Here is a 17106-nt window from a genome sequence, read left to right on the forward strand (position 1 = left end):
TTAATCATTTGCTTTTTGCTTAAGTTTGTTTTGTTTTATGCTTCATTCAAACTTTATTAAGTCATTTTAACGTCAGCGGCTGCTACACTTCCGCATGTTACGTACTTCCTTCCTACTGAACGACAGAAAAGAGAGGGGGGGCTCTGCCAAAAAACGGCTTTAGTTTAAAGGACAAAACTGTTTTTAGTCATTATAATAATTCAGATTTCAGTGGAATATAATATTGTTTGAATATAATTGGCTTTGATAACAAATAGAAGTAAAATTAGACTTTTAAGTGAAAATGAGTGAGCTCGGTCTCCCCCCCTTTTTCCCTACATGGTTCGTTCCTTCCCAGTTCGAAGCAGAAGCGGGAGGACGTTACTGCCGGGGAGACTGTTGATGTTTCCCGAAGACAGAAAAAAAAAACTGACAACCCAGGTACTCAGAAACAAGCACACAAAGATTTACTGTGACACGTAAACACATTAAATATAGTTATTATTTAACTACACTCCTCGTTTCGTCTTATGTTGTGAAAATGTAGGGTAATCCACAGACTGTTAGCAGCTTGAAGGATCAAAGATGGACGCTCGTTGAAACGAGTAGTAGAATTTTGGTTGTTAAATCGTTTTAACTGGCGGTTTTTCCTCCTACAGGATGGACATAGCGACATGTTTAAAGTCTCTGCTGGTGGCCATCCAGCAGTACAGAGACAGCAGGACCGTTCAGCACACTGCGCAGCTGCAGAAACAGGTGGAGGTGAGAGCTAAGGGGGATTGTTTTGGACTTTCTCTGAGTCAGATACCTACACACACTCTCACACACACGTCTCTTATCAAGGTAGAGAGAGAAAACAAATACGTTTTATAGCTTCATAGTTCTGGAAGTGTTCTGCTCATGGTCACAGCATGTTAAAGTAGATTTAAAGAGGAGCAGCAAAAGCAAAGGAGGTGGATTAGCAGAGCTGCCAGCCACTGATGGTGTCACCTAGGACATCTGTGACAGATGAACCAGTTACGGCTGTTCGTTTAAAGGTTATTGTAGTTTTTAATAATTCTGTCCTGCTGAATTTATGCAGGATCAACATAAAGTTTCAATGTTTATCAGTGCATTAGCTTATTTTTTATAACTACTGAGCAGCTTTTTGTTTGTTTCCTTTTCTATTTAGTGATGAGCTCCAGGTTTTCAAATGGACCTGATCTTCAGCTCCCTGCACAGATCAGATCAGTTTCAAACCAGGACTCTGTTTGTGTTGCTACAAAAATCTTAACTTGCTTCTAATCGCTGGCACCATGTTGGTGAAATGAGACCTGGCAGGAGGATGAAAACCTTTGGTTGTGATTTCTGAGCTGCTGTTTTTGTTTCAGGAGCTTTCCGGCCTGAAATGTGACGGCCTGCTGTCCTCGGGTCAGTTTTTACCCACAGAGTGTGTGAGTGGGCTGGTGGAGCTGGCAGGAAACCCGAGCACCAGTCCGGCCCTGACCAACGCCATCATCTCCCTGCTGGCCCAGCTGGGTGAGTTCTGCCACAGCCGGGTCGGGTCTGTTCGGGTCTGATTCCTGCTCTCTTTCTGCATCGCTGCGTTTCATTCTCCTCTCTCAGGGAGCGATGACGCCAGTCGGGAAGTTCTCCACAGCAGCTACAACCTGACCAGCACGCTGGCTGCTGTCATCCATCACCATGGCAACACCCCTGGAGATCCTCTGGTGCTGCAGGTAGAGACAAACGGCAGCAACATGGAGAAACTTTTAAAATAACATTTAAAATTCAACACTTCTTAAAGTATTAACATATTAACGAGAAAATAACCTGATTTTGTTTTTATTTTGACTCATGTTTTGGTTTTTACACCTTTAGATTTCATCATAAAGCAGGTTTAGCGTAAACAGAGTTTATTCTCGTTTTGCAAATCAAGAGGGACTCACAGTCAGCTCTGTAGAAGCTCCGTGTTAAAGTGGCCATTTTTTACCTTTTACCATTTTAACTTGTTTAAATTAGCATGTCAGCACGTTGAGCTCTGCTCTGCAGTCAAACTGCAGTAGATCTGCAGAGCTGTAAAGAAACCATCTGAGCCGCACTTTGGGGACCTCTGACCTAAACGGTTCACCAAAATAAGCTGGAATATTCCAAACCTGTTAAGTTCAAATGCATCGAGTTCTAATTTTATTTATTGTGTTTGTTTAACGTAGAGTCAGAGTGTCTCTGTTCTGCTGTCTCAGGCACTAACTCTCTCCATATGTTGTGATTTTAATGGTTTAAATTTTGTTTTTCAGTGTCTCCAGGTGCTGCAGAAACTGACGTACAACACTCGCACCTTCCAGTTCTCAAACTACATCCGCGAGCTCATCGGTTTTCTCCTGACCAACATGTAAGAGCCGTAATCTGACGATGAAACGTGAACAATAATCTTCTAATCTCGTCATCACCGTTTCCCCTCAGCCAGTCGCAGAAGGAGGACGTGGTCATGCCGTGCCTCGGCCTGCTGGCCAACCTCTGCCGGGACAACCCGTCAGTGCAGAGCCACATCAAGTCCATGGTGAGCTTTCAGCGCCGCTCAGCTTTCTGGATTAAAAATATTACAAAACTGTGAGAACAGCTGGCATAGAGCTTCACACGACAGATTAAAACAATCATTTCCGCTTCTTGAAAGTTCCTCTTCTGTTGTTTTAGACCACAGAATATTTTATCAACATGATTCTGGTGAACTTTGAGTCATTCAGCAGTAGTTCTGGCCTTTGAACACTCCCATGATAAAAAAAATAATATGTTTTCATTTAACCACTTAAATTCACACAAATTTCACAATAACAAATTTTTCTGGACAATAAATTGCCCCAGAAGTTATTGTGATAAACGATAATATTGTTGTTCTTAGACTATTTTCAACTGATATAATGGTAATAATGACATAATAATGCAAGAAAACATTCTAAAAGATTAATAAACTTTACATTCTGACAAACATTTCTCACTGGAACTGGAAGACATTTTAAATATCCAAAATAATTAAACAAAACAGATACAACAAATAAAATGAATTAAACAAAATTATCCTTTAAAAAATGTTGAGTTGAGACCAAAACCCCAGACTGAAAACTTTTATCATCCAGTTTTTGGTAGAAAGAGAAAAACAACACATTGTGCAAATGAAAATTATTGACCTGGACAGATTAATCGATTTATTGCTTATTGTGACAGACCAACACATACATTAAAATGCAAATAAGGAAATAAACATTTTATTGGCTAAAATGCAATAACAGCATTTCTTTAGTGAATGTTTGTTGCAAAGCAGCTAAAAAAAATCCTTGTAATACCAACATGTGAAAAAATCTCAGGCATTTCTGCTGGATTGAATGTAGGGATTATTTTTTGGATTAACAGATTAATTAATAATTTTATATAAAAATGTGATTAATAGAACATTTCTTTAGCGAAATGCCAAATACATGTGATGTGATGTAATAGTTCATAAGACTTAACAGGAAACAGAAAACTGAACTGATCGACTCATTTGACCCAAACAGACGATAAAGATTATAGATCTGATATTAATATCTGCATTGGCCCTGAAAACAATTTGGTGACAATATTTCTGATCCATCAGGGCAGATCTATTCAGTCTAATTCTATGCCCTGAGTGACGTCATGCTTTATTATTTATTTTACATTATATTTTTTATTCCTGGTTTTACTTTCTGAAGCATTAGAAAAGTTTGTTGAAGTTTATTTTTACATGTTTGACCAACGTGATCAACCTGTTGTTTTTGTCAGTTTGTTTCTTTATTATTTATTTTAAATTGGCTGTTTTATTCCTAATTGCTCTGATTGAACAAATTAAAGTTGTTTTTGCATATTTGACCGAACTTGTGAAGCTATTGGTGTTTCTAAATGTTCTGTACTGCTGCAGTAAATCATTAAATAAATGTGTAATTCAGTATTTACATATATGTCTGTGTTTAAAAAAAGAAACATTTTAAGTCAATTTATCGGCTGATACTAAACCTCAGATATCGGTGTCGGTACTGGAGGTGGAAAAAGTAGATCAGTGCCTCTCTAATGAAGATATCTAGAAGGGAGACCAGATTCAAACTTTCTGCTCTCCTACAGACTCCAAGCTCACAACAAGATGTTAAATGTTTTTATTTATGCTAAAAAAATGTTTTTCATGGAATTTAAGACGCATTTTGAGAAGATCATTGATGATTTAGCTGCAGTTAGTTTTATATTTATGTGTAAATCTGGAAGAAGAACTGGCCTCGCTGTTGTTTTTAGACGTTTGGTTTCCTCATGTGTGTAAAATGTGTATTTTTAAAACTTATTTTTACTGTAAAGGAGAACGTGAGGCAGCTGTACCGAACTCTGATCAACTTCCTGGCTCACAACAGCCTGACGGTGGTGATCTTCACGCTGTCCATCCTGGCCAGCCTGACTCTCAACGAGAAGGTTGGCCAGAAGGTGAGTAGAAATCCTTCTGATTTTCTAAGGTAAATAAAATCCAGTTTTACTCATTTTAAGGTATTTTTGGATCCTTTACTGTTTGGTTTATGATAAATGATGCAGCTGAAAGTCGTTTCTGGTTAAATGTTGTTCTATCTGAATGCGTGGAAATTGTCCCACTGTCTTATTTTTATTAGTTCAGCTTCCTGTTTCTGTTTCTTGTCTGCATCATAAAAAGCTTCTGGTTGTTTACACCTGGAACTTGTTATGTTTTTTGTCTGCAGCTTTTTGAGGCGAAGAACATCCATCAGACTTTCCAGCTGGTGTTCAACATCATCGTGAACGGCGGCGGCACGCTGACCAGGAAGTACTCCGTCGACCTCCTCGTCGACCTGCTGAAGAGCCCCAAAGTAGCCGACTACCTGAGCAGGTGGAGTTGATCTCTTCAGGCCCAGACGTTCCCCGCCGCCCTGTCTGACCCGCCTCTCTGCTTCCAGGTATCAGCACTTCTCAGCCTGCGTTTCTCAGGTTCTGGGGCTGCTGCACCTGAAAGACGCCGACTCGGCAGCCACGGTGAGACGGACAGACACTCTGAGTCCAGAAAGTTTATTTGTATAGCACATTTCAACAACAATTAATTTCAGTTTATATCAGAAAAATGCAAAAATACAAATTCATAGAAGGCACAGTCAGTTATTGAAGCGTTACATTTTGATGAGCGCCGTCGTTACATATGAAAATATTGATTAGTGTTTCATTTATTATGTTTCAAAACAAGTTCTTATCCTTGATTTAAAGGAACTCAGACTTTCAGCTGTTGTGCAGTTTTCAGGTAGTTTGCTCCAGATTCGTGATCATAGAAGCTGAATGCTGCTTCTCCGTGTTTGGTTCTGGGCCTGAGAGGTCTGGCAGGTTGATCCAGCAGCAGCAGATCTTCAATCCGTTCAGTGGTTTATAAAATACCGACCGGGTTGATGTTTCTGTCCTCCTGGTTTTAGTCAGAACGCCAGCAGCTGCGTTCTGGACAAGGCAGATCTGTGAATGACACTTTGTTCATCAGGCCTCTTATCTCAGCCTTTGCATCAGTTGACACTTTTTCTGCTCTCGTGGCTTTAATTTGATCAGACATGAATCATCAGAACAGGAAACAGTTTGTGGTGAATTGCTTCATTTAAAAAACAACAACTGATACATGCATCTAAAAACGGTCTAAAGCAATAAAACCATTCATATGTGTGCAGATATATTATCTTAAAACACTTGCTTATACTTTACCACCTTTACACATAAATATTAAGCATTGATAATTATTTACATAAAGTGATTATGTAAATAGTTAGTGAAACCTTTACGTTAAGTTTTCCTGATCAAACACGACTTTGTTTTTCTCCAGATGGATTCAGGTTGAATGAGAGTCGTTATGCAGCAGCGAATAATGTTTCCCACAAGAACTTAATACCTAGAAACAGTTGGTTGATTTATAGCAGAAAATTGAAGAAAGGAACTTTGTGGTCCAGATGTGAGGCTTATCACTCATTATGTTCTGTATGCATGTAATGTTTCAGGTTTTTATCATGTATAATCTTGTTTTATTGTGACTTTCTCCATCTGTAGATTCAACGAATGCAGAGGGAATTGTTTCTCTCAATTTTGATAATTCCAATAAACCCATTAATTTAGTTTCCTTTACAACCAAATCAAATATTTTAAAAAGCAGGAATGTGTGGCTGTGAGCAGTCAGGTTCATTTTCATAGAACATTTCAGCAACAAGGCAGCAACTACTTTTAATAATCAGTTATGAAACAAGCAGGAAATATGACATTTAGTCAAAAACCATCATCAAGCATATTGGTCAGTATTCCAGTTATGAATCAAAAGCAGCTCTAACCAGGTGGGATTTAAAGGAACTCAGTGTTTCAGCAGTTTTACAGTTTCCTAGAAGTTTGTTCCAGAAAACTGCTTCCGAAAGAGCAGGAGCTTCTTAAAGAGACAGAGGCCCAATTTTCAGGTGCTAAATCAGGAAGTCAGATTTCTTTTAGATCATATTTGATACATGAAACATTTTCATAATAACTAAAGTTAAAATATTTACTTGATTGTGCTATAAAATGGCTCCATGTGTCTGGAAAACATGATGCAGCCCCTTTAACGCAGCCTGTGTGTCGCTGCAGGTGCTGCAGCTCCTCCTGTCCATGTGCAGCGTCGCAGCTCTGCGCTCGCAGCTCTGCAAGGTTGTCTTCCGGCCGGCCGGCGCCAAACTCAGAGCCGCCGGCCACGGACAGACGGGCGAGGCGAACGGGGGCCGGAAAGCCGAGTGTGGGCTGGCTCTGGTGCAGTGGCTGACCTCGCCTGTGGAGGGCGCCGAGAAATGCTCACTGCAGACGCTACAGCTGCTGACCGAGCTGCTGGAGGTATCATGACTTTATTAATCTGATTTCACTCAGGAAACATAGAAAATTGATACTTCATAATAAAATTACTAAAATTAGTTGTTCAAGTAAATGTACCTGAGTAAATGTAACTGGTTACTACTAGTTATTTACTAGGATGTATGGATATATGTATGGAAATATGTTGTACTCTAAGGCCAGAATAGTTTAATGACAAACAGGATAAAAATTAAATGCGTTCAGCAGCTTTTTTAAAGTGGTACTCTGCCCCCTAGAGGACAAACTGCATATGCATAGGCACCCTCCAGTTTGTCTGAAGCTCTTACTTTAATCCACTGCTGTGTCTTCCTCAGTAAATGACCTGAAATCTGAATGTTGTTGATGCACAATAAAGATGTTCTTTGTCTGTGTGTGTGTGGACCTTTGAGTCGACCCGTCCTCTTCTGTCCTGATGGCCATTTCTGTGCATCCAGGAGTCGCTGGGAGCGGAGAGCGTGTCTGGATCCACGCTGAACTTCGTGGAAATGTTGCTTCCAGTCGCCTTGGGGCTGCTGAAGGGCCTTGATCCTGCAAAAGGAGACGCTCACCTCAGGAAACACTGCCACCGCATCACCCACGTCTGCACCCTGCTGCTCAATATCCTCACCCACCGGCCTGCATGCGTGTCTGTTAGCGCTGTGATGCTACCTGGGGGATTTAAAGCCTTAAAATTTTGCATTTTTTAAATTAATGTGTCTAAAGATGAACAGTCATGACAGAAAAAATATGGGGTTCATCTTCACCTTGTTATTCATTCAATAACTGTGACATTATGAATGTCACAGTTTTAAACTAAATATTTACTAAGAAAGCTCAATATTTAGTTTACAAAATATTGAGCTGCAACTTAAAAATTACTTACCAAAATAAACATTAATTAGTAAGCTAAATGTCAGGTCTAAATACCTATTAAAACAATTTAAACAAACATAGGAAAGACAAGAGAGTTAAATTCTTTTTGTACTCGCGAGGAGAGCAGACAGAGAGGTGCTTTCAGTTACAAATCTCCGACTGCTCTGAAAAACACATCTCCCGCTCCTCTGTTTTATTGATTTTAGGAACCCTGCCACACGGGGCGCTGCAACTCTAAAATGGTGGAGGGGAAAACAATTCACATAGTTGCAGCGCTAAATGATAATCACTAACTAAACACATGTTATCTACAATCTAAATCCTTCTTGCTCCAGGCACGGCGTCAAACAGGACACGTTGTATAGCTTCAAAGCAACGAAGAACAAAGCAGAGTTCTTTGCAGGACTGTAAAACTCAGCTGGGAACAACTAACACCTCCATCTTCCAAGGAACCCCGCAGAGTAACAAATCCTGAGAATAGCTGTCACCTCTCTCTCCCAAAGGAGGCCTTTAGGAAAGAATCAAACTTATTTACCACACAGAAACATCACTTAAAACAGAAGGAAAAGAGTAAAAGCATATAATTTAACATTATCTAAAGGTAACTACAAGGCTACATGATACAACGAATATTTAATAATTACTAAAATACAATTTATCCAACACTAAATATTTGGCTTCAGGCTAAATATTGAGTTGGTAAGTTAAATTAAATATTTAGTTAGCAAGCTAAATATCTATTTAGCAAAGTAAATATTCAACTCCAAGCTAACTGTTTAGTTTGCAAGCAGTTTCAAAACAAAAGTTATATATTGAGCTAGCAAGATTAAACAACTAACTAAAACCAACTTGAGCTAAATGGAGAGGAATCGGGTTGTTTCCTTCACCTGCTCCACCCCTCTGCTGCCAGGACGCCACCAGGTCTCTGGTGTCCTCTCAGGTGAGCGCTCAGCTCTGCCTCTCTCAGGTAGAAATTCTCCTCTCCTGTTGCCATAGCAACAGTCCCCTGACCTGCCTGCCTCCTGTCTCCGGTAGCAACCTCAGGTGAGTCAACAGAAAAACGCTTTAGGGAGATATTTATTATGAAATAATTTTATTTTCTAATCACTGCATCAGTTTGTGAATTAAAGCTGTAAATATTTTTATTGAAATCGATCCGTTCTGGAGCAGAAATCGTGACGTTGTGGTTTTCCTTCCAGCCAGTTGTGTGCAGAAGCTCTGCTGAAGGTTCTGGAGCTGATGAGCCGCCTGAGGCAGCAGGTGAAGGACATGGAGACGAGCTTCTACAGGATGCTGCAGGTGAACAACGACTCCCGCCAGGCCTCCTCACTTCCTGTTTAAATCTTCAGCGTCTCTCATTAAACCCTGCAGGACCAGAGGACGGTGACCCCCCTGTCTCTGGCTCTGACCTCACACCACAGGGAGCGCGTGCAGACCGGACTCACCCTGCTGCTGGAAGCCACGCCCCTTCCAGACTTCCCAGCACTGCTGTGAGTAGACCAGTCACAATAATGAACTTTACTGGACGATCAGTTGTTTCAGAAGTTATTGCAAAGATCAGTAATCTTTAAATGCTAATGAACATTTGACACTGGTACTGGAAGACTTTTTAAATATCCACAAATAAAACAGAAACAATAAATAAATAAAATAAATTATAAAGTTTCTCCAACCAAAGTTGTCCTTCAAAAAAATGTTTAGTTGAGACCAAAACACCAGACTGAAGAGTTTTATCATCTAGTTTTTGGTAGAAAGAGAAAAATCACTTTAGTTTATCATTTGATTAATTGATCTATTGCTTATTTCAACATTAATAAGAAACATGATGAAAATAATGTCTTCACGCAGTCGGGCTATAAACAGTAAAATCTCAGATTTCTTATTTACCAGATCGGATTTTAATCAGTTCTTATTTTTTAGAAATGACAGAAAATGTTCCCTGCCGTTTGGCTTCCTGTCAGAGTCCTGGAGGATCTGCTGCTGACTGAGTCTGTGTTTGTCCTGCCAGCCTGGGGGAAAGCATCGCCGCTAACAACGCGTACCGCCAGAGGGAGGCGGAGCTGACGGCGAAGCGTGTTGCTGTGCAGGAAGTCCCGCCTCCCTGGATGAACTCCAGCACGATGGACGCCTCCAGCGGCAACAAGAGCGTGAGCAGTCTGGTGGAGAAGCTGCAGACCGGCATGGAGGTAAAAACTCTGGAGGCGTTGCCACAGCAACGACCTTTCACCTGCATGGGATTTTATGTGACAAAATGGAGAAAAATGTCCTGATTTTCATGTTTTAACAAGTAAAATTATGAACAGTGTAGTGCAGACTTCTGTCCGGCTGTGGAGTTGCTTCTGTTTCTGCAGGTGTTTTCTGGTTCCTCTTCCAGCTTTGGAGGGAATCGGTTTTATTTAGGGGTGTCAAAGTGAAGGGGAGAGCAAATGCAAGGCACATCTCAAATCTTTAGCTGTCAAAAACATTAATTTTCCAGATTATTTTTAAAAATGGGATGAAATGAATTAATTATGGATGAATATTTGGACCGATATCCAACATCAATATTCCTCTTATGGCTGATAACCAATATTTGCCGATATTTTATGGATGTTTCTACCTTTTTGACACCTTTGGGAAAAAACGTCAGAGTATGAATGAAGGCACTTTAATCCTGAAATAAAGGAAAAACTTGTTCCTGTTTACTTTTCATTGTTCCTGATTTGGATTTTCTACCAAACTTAAAGTCTTCATGAATTAAAAACTTAATTTTTTCATTATATTAATCTGATTATCATCCAGGTTTGTTAATGAAGATAATTTAACTTCTTCAGAATCGGTTGTTTTACTGTCAGAGCGCTGAACTCTTATTGTCTGTATTATCTGACAAACAGACACTCAGTTAAAAACATGGCAGCAGAAAAAGTATTTCAGCTTTTTACACTGCAAAAACACAAAATATAACAAGTATTTTTAGTTTAGTTTCTAGTGCAAATATCTTAGTACAGTTGAAATAAGACAAAACAAAAACATAAGTAACTATTCAGTTACAGGTAGTTTGAAATCAAATGTCCCTAAAATTGCTAAAGTTCTTGTCATTGGTGGATTATTTCACTTTTGTGGGAAAATTACTTAGGATAATCTGCCAATGGAGGTGGCACTTCTTCGATATTAAGGAACTACTGACTTAAAACAAGATAATATTTCTTGCTGAAAAGTTACTTTCAAGTTAGTTTTATCTTATTTCAAACATACTAAGATTTTTGCTCTGGAAACTAGACCAAAAATACTTGGTAAGATTTTGTGTTTTTGCAGTGTATAATTTACTTGTTCTGTTTTTTTATTTATTTTTTTGTAGCTGCAGGAACCGACGAAGGACTCTCCTCTGTCTGAGATCATCGACGTTTACGAGCAGAAACTGGCTGGATTTGCTGTAAGTTTAACAAAACATCAGAATTAATGGTAAAATACGAAAAGCTGCTTTTAAATCTCCTGTTCAGTTCGTCTTCCAGCTGCTGGTTGTTTGTGTTTTAGTCGAAGGAGAGCCGCCTGCAGGACCTTCTGGAGGCCAAAGCTCTGGCTCTGTCTCAGGCCGACCGTCTCATCGCTCAGTATCGACTGCAGAGAGCTCAAGCTGAGGCCGAGGTAAACGAAATCATTCTGTTTCATAACGAACGTCCAGGTAAACGAAATCATTCTGTTCATAATGAACGTCCAGGTAAACGAAATCATTCTGTTTCATAACGAACGTCCAGGTAAACGAAATCATTCTGTTTCATAACGAACGTCCAGGTAAACGAAATCATTCTGTTCATAATGAACGTCCAGGTAAACGAAATCATTCTGTTTCATAACGAACGTCCAGGTAAACGAAATCATTCTGTTTCATAACGAACGTCCAGGTAAACGAAATCATTCTGTTCATAACGAACGTCCAGGTAAACGAAATCATTCTGTTTCATAACGAACGTCCAGGTAAACGAAATCATTCTGTTCATAATGAACGTCCAGGTAAACGAAATCATTCTGTTTCATAACGAACGTCCAGGTAAACGAAATCATTCTGTTTCATAACGAACGTCCAGGTAAACGAAATCATTCTGTTCATAATGAACGTCCAGGTAAACGAAATCATTCTGTTCATAATGAACGTCCAGGTAAACGAAATCATTCTGTTTCATAACGAACGTCCAGGTAAACGAAATCATTCTGTTCATAATGAACGTCCAGGTAAACGAAATCATTCTGTTCATAATGAACGTCCAGGTAAACGAAATCATTCTGTTTCATAACGAACGTCCAGGTAAACGAAATCATTCTGTTCATAACGAACGTCCAGGTAAACGAAATCATTCTGTTTCATAACGAACGTCCAGGTAAACGAAATCATTCTGTTTATAATGAACGTCCAGGTAAACGAAATCATTCTGTTTCATAACGAACGTCCAGGTAAACGAAATCATTCTGTTCATAATGAACGTCCAGGTAAACGAAATCATTCTGTTTCATAACGAACGTCCAGGTAAACGAAATCATTCTGTTTCATAACGAACATCCAGGTAAACGAAATCATTCTGTTTCATAACGAACATCCAGGTAAACGAAATCATTCTCAGTGAAGAGGAAACTCCTCAGATTCCCCACATAACAAAATAATCTGTAAAACTTTAACTCAGCTTCTCACACAAATACAATAAGTGATGATCTAGTTGAGATATTGAGCCTGGAAACCTTTAGGTTGTTCAAAGAGTAAGAAAGTAAATAAATGCTTCACAGTTTGAATGACCTATACAGTCATCAAACTCATCAGGTTAAGAAAATATTAACTCCAGCTGGTTCTGTTTGTTACACCATCAATGATTTACAGCAATAACTTGAGTTATTTAACTTGGGGTTTAACTTTCCAGTAATTTGTTACAGTTTCAAGAAATATTTAGCTACAAACCAGATATATAGTTAACGAGCTAAATATTTATCTTTCTAAATACATATTAAGTTTTAAACTGTTATAAACATTTATAGAATGAATATTAAGTTTCATTTTATAAATGAATTAATAACATGGTGAAAATATAAACTCTCCTCCTACACCAGACTAAATAACCTAAATTATTGCTGTTAAATTTTGACTGTAACTTTATAAACGGCGTCTCTTGGGTTGTCGGTAAAATCCTCCAGATCTGCAGTTTGTCTCTCGCTGGTTTCCCTCCTGCAGGCGCGGAAGCTGGCCTGCCTGCTGAAGGATGCGGAGCGTCGGCGGGAGGATCTGCAGGGCGAGCTGGGGAACCAGGTTCTGGAGGTGGAGCGGTCCAGAGCCGACATGGAGGAGCTGCTGCAGCACAACGCTCAGCTGCAGAGGGACTCTGAGGAACACCAGACTCTGAAAGGAGCTTACAACGCCCTGCTCAACAGGTCAGAGGCAAAATGACATCCTCATGCATCCTGAGGCACAAAACCTCACCAAGCAGCTGTGGCCTGGTTTCTACTAAAGCACTGGAATTAAGACTAAACTAACTTTGGGTAGTAACTAGTTTCATTTACTTGAATAACTCCACTGTACTTTTTGCTTTTATTTGAGTAATTTTATTGTAAAGTATTTCTACTCGAGTAAAATTTCTGGATTTTCTACCCAGTGCATGAAAAACAAACGTATTATAACCAAAACTTCCCCAGATTCAGACACACACCTGCAGTTTGTGTTAAAGTTTCATAAGATTTTTAATTAAAGAAACTGATTTGGAAAAATGTTCTGTTGCCTGTTTTTGTTATTTTTGTGTCACTGGTATAAATTATTGTGATTTTGATTCGTTAAAACACCAAAATTTCCACTTAGCTTGATATTTTGGTCCATCTGATGATGTAATTTTTGAATATTAATGATTGATAATTTGATCTGTTAGACTTTTTACCAAATACTCTTTTACTCTAATCTAGTCATTTCTTGGACGGATACTTTTTACTTTTACTTGCGTAAACGTTTCGGATGCTCTGCTTTCCTCTGCTTATCACTAACTTTTCAGCAATAAATAAGAGTTTGTTTTCAGTCAATAATTTCTTAATATTGATGAGAAAAAACTTATTCCATTGGAAATTTATTTCACTTTAAACATGTAAAAAATGTCTTGTTGTAAGTGAAATAATCTGCCAATGGAACTACAACCTTTTTTATATTGATATAAAAAGTAATTATTGACTTTAAACAAACTATCTTGCTGAAAAGTTACTTGTAAGTTACCGCAGTTTTGCCTTATTTCAAGTGAACTAAGATATTTGCTCTGGTAATTAGACCTGAACTACTTGGTAAGATTTAGTGCTTTTGCCATGTTAAAGACCAATGTTGTTTTCCCAGCAGTTGGAAATCAGACATGCTTTTATCTGCGCAGGTTTAATGAAACGGAGCGTTTGCTGAAAGAGCTGCAGGCGGCTCACATTTCTCTGAGCAAACAGAACGACACGCTGAGGAAGAACCACGAAGCTCTGCAGCTGCACAGGGACAAGTAGGAAGCCGACAGCTGGAGCTTTCAGCTGCTTTTTATTCTCTGCATTTGAACAAAGTAGAAGTTTGGTTTGGTTTCCGTCTGTTTCAGAATCACATCAGAGCTGCAGGAGAGAGAGGCGGAGATCAAATCCCTCCGGCTGGACGTAGAGAAGAAGAACAGCGACGTTGCAGGTCAGTTTGGCAGCGATCTGACCTCTGAACTAAACCTGTCACCATGACAAACTGATAAACGATAATATTGTTGTTTTGAGACAATGTAATAATAATAAAGGCATGAAAATGCCAGAACATGTTCTCAAAGATCAATGAACTTTAAATTCTGATGAACATTTAACAACGGAAGACATTTTAAATTTCTAAAATAAATAAAACAGAAACTACAAATGAAATGAATTATGAGTTGAGACCAAAACAGCAGATTGAAGATTTTTATCATCCAGTTTTTGATAGGAGAGAAACGATAAATCATGAAGATGGATGTTATTGAGCTCGTTTTTAATTATTATAGATTTATTGATTATTACGACGGGCTTACACTGCAGTTATTAGTTTTCAAATGTTTCTGCTGATTTGTTTTAGGTCTGCATGCGGACCTGCGGTCCAAAGAGGAGACGCTGAGGGAGAAGGACCAGGAGAGGAGAGACCTGGAGGAGACACTGGACGTCCTCAGGAAGGAGCTGAACAAAACGGAGCAAGCCAGGAAGGACGTTAGCATCAAGGTGAGCGGCTAGCAGCTGATAGCTGTTAGCTGTTAGCAGTCGGACAAAACAAGCACCCTTCTTTGTTTTGGGTTTATTTCCACAAATCTGCTAAAGATGGCTTCCTAAAATGGCCGCCTCCAGTAAACCAGAGTTTCTGTACAGAATCGCAAAGCATCAGAAAGTTCATTTCTCTACACAAATCAGTGGATAGACGGAAGAATCTCCAGTAGCAGTCAGTGTTCCAACGACTGAAGAGTCCTCTGACTGAAGACTTTCATCCATGACCATTTGCTGGAGTTTATTAAGTACTAGAGGAATTTATTATTTTATTATTGGCCAAATGATTGTTATTGATCCAAAGCTATGCTAATGATTACCAATAGTCCATCTATTATTATTCATTATTTGTTTGTTTATGGCCTCCTGCTCCTTGGTGGCCAATAGCTGTGAGGTTTCTGCAGGAGAAGCAGCTGCTGATAGAAAACCAATCTGCAGCTTAATGATGCTCGGTCTTCCTCTGACCTTTGACCTCTGGCAGGCGTCGTCTCTGGAGCTGCAGAAGAGCCAGCTGGAGAGCAAGTTAAAGCAGAAGGAAGACGAGCTGAACAAACACTCGGCCATGATCGCCATGATCCACAGCCTGAGCAGCGGGAAGTTGAAGAGCGATGTCAACCTGTCGCTCTGACCACAGCGCCCCCACCAGGACGGGAGAGGAGCTACACTTATGAACTCAAAGCTCCATTCGAAACATTAATTCACTCTTTTAGACTCAATAAAACACATGAATGAATATCTTTTTTTCTGAACTTGTACTTTTTATGTGTTTGTTTTTATTGTTTATATTTGAATGTAAATGTAGTCAATAAATTAATGTGTCAAGAACAAATCCCTTGCATCAAATTTTCTTTCTGTATAAATAATAAAAACTTTAATTCTACATGTGCACCGATTACAGTTTTCTGCCAATACCAATTTTTTATCTGTAATACTAAATGTAACAAGTATTTAATTTACTCTCAATATCATTAGCTCAAATAACTAAAGTTAACTAAAACTGATTACAGTTTTTTTCATCGAAGCTTTCAGCTGCAGATGAAACACTTTAAATAATTTATTATATCTGCAGGTCAGGTTTGGGTTTAGCTTGTAGCATTGAATTCAGCTTTCTAAGAAGAACAGTTTAATCAGTTTGTTATTTATTACTTTATCCGGGAGGTAAATGGAAGATGGCGCCGGCGCAGCTGGCTGCCTGCAGACGCAGCTCCCGTCGTGTGTGTTAATCTGTGTATATTTGCTGTAACCGATTAAGGATCCGTGCTTGAAGAACCCATGGATCATCAGTTAAGCTTTCCACAATGGCTGGATGTGGTTCTGTCGATGTTCTCCGTGTTCTTCTGCTACTTTTTATACTCTTAGTTGCGGAGAACCTCGCCGAGCGGAGTAGTGGCATTGTTTGCTCGCGCTGTGTAAGCCTCTGCTGCTGCCCGGAGACGGGCCTGTGGTCCCAGAGGAGCTATGAAGGAGACGACGGGGCTGTAGGTCTGGAGTTAAACGGAGGTAGAAGAGGAGATGGCGCAGGCCAGCGGTACCGGCGATTATTGTGGGGAACGTGAGTTCTTTAGGAAATAGGACAGACGAACTCATGGCGCTGGTTAGGACCCAGAAGGAGTACTGGGAGTGCAGTATCTTCTGCTTCACGGAAACCTGGCTACACTCGCTTATTCCGGACTACAGGGTGGAGGTCCCTGGATTTTCCTTGGTGCGCAGGGACAGGGACTTTTCCAAGAGTCTGAAGAAGAGGGGCGGCGGGTTGCACTTTATGTGAGTGAGAGGTGGTGTAATCCCGGTCATGATAACGTGAAGGAACAGATTGTAGCCCGGACATTGAACTTCTGGCTGTGGGAATGCAGCCGTGTTATTTACCGAGGGAGTTTACATCCGCCATTTTGATCGCTGTTTACATTCCCCCATCAGCTGATGCAGCGGTGGCCTGTGACGTCATCAGCTCTGACACAGCCAAACTCCAGAATCAACACCCGGACGTTGTTATTGTGTCTTGTCTCTATGCTGTAACTGCGAAGTAATTTCCCTGCTGGGATGAATAAAGTACTTCTATTCTATTCTATTCTAAACTTGGTTAGAATTTTTCCCCAGAATGAATGAAATTTCTGGGATTTTTCTGGGATTTCTCCCTTTCACTTGGATTCCTCTGGCTGATTTTTG

At 39.7% G+C, this 17106-nt stretch overlaps 1 protein-coding gene across 1 annotated transcript; it reads left to right on the forward strand.

Moving 5' to 3' along the window:
- The first annotated feature begins 274 nt into the window (after window positions 1–274).
- Window positions 275–15765, forward strand: cip2a (cellular inhibitor of PP2A). The gene is made up of 22 exons (XM_028004398.1): window positions 275–420; window positions 639–741; window positions 1350–1497; window positions 1585–1697; window positions 2256–2350; window positions 2422–2518; window positions 4318–4440; window positions 4707–4852; window positions 4920–4995; window positions 6595–6834; window positions 7287–7449; window positions 8601–8748; window positions 8904–9003; window positions 9076–9194; window positions 9713–9890; window positions 11042–11116; window positions 11218–11328; window positions 12899–13095; window positions 14067–14180; window positions 14271–14353; window positions 14762–14901; window positions 15422–15765. The coding sequence occupies exons 2-22, from the start codon at window positions 640–642 to the stop codon at window positions 15566–15568; spliced, it is 2715 nt and encodes a 904-aa protein (XP_027860199.1). The 5' UTR covers window positions 275–420; window position 639; the 3' UTR covers window positions 15569–15765.
- Window positions 15766–17106: the final 1341 nt, after the last annotated feature.

Source organism: Xiphophorus couchianus, chromosome 21, assembly GCF_001444195.1.
Source record: "Xiphophorus couchianus chromosome 21, X_couchianus-1.0, whole genome shotgun sequence".
NCBI classification, from domain to species: Eukaryota; Metazoa; Chordata; class Actinopteri; order Cyprinodontiformes; family Poeciliidae; genus Xiphophorus; species Xiphophorus couchianus.

Coding starts and splice junctions, on each gene's coding strand:
- cip2a (XM_028004398.1), top strand. CDS start 640: ATGGACATAGCGACATGTTTAAAGTCTCTGCTGGTGGCCATCCAGCAG. Junction 6,835..7,286: donor TGCTGACCGAGCTGCTGGAG/GTATCATGACTT, acceptor CTGTGCATCCAG/GAGTCGCTGGGAGCGGAGAG. Junction 9,891..11,041: donor AGCTGCAGACCGGCATGGAG/GTAAAAACTCTG, acceptor ATTTTTTTGTAG/CTGCAGGAACCGACGAAGGA.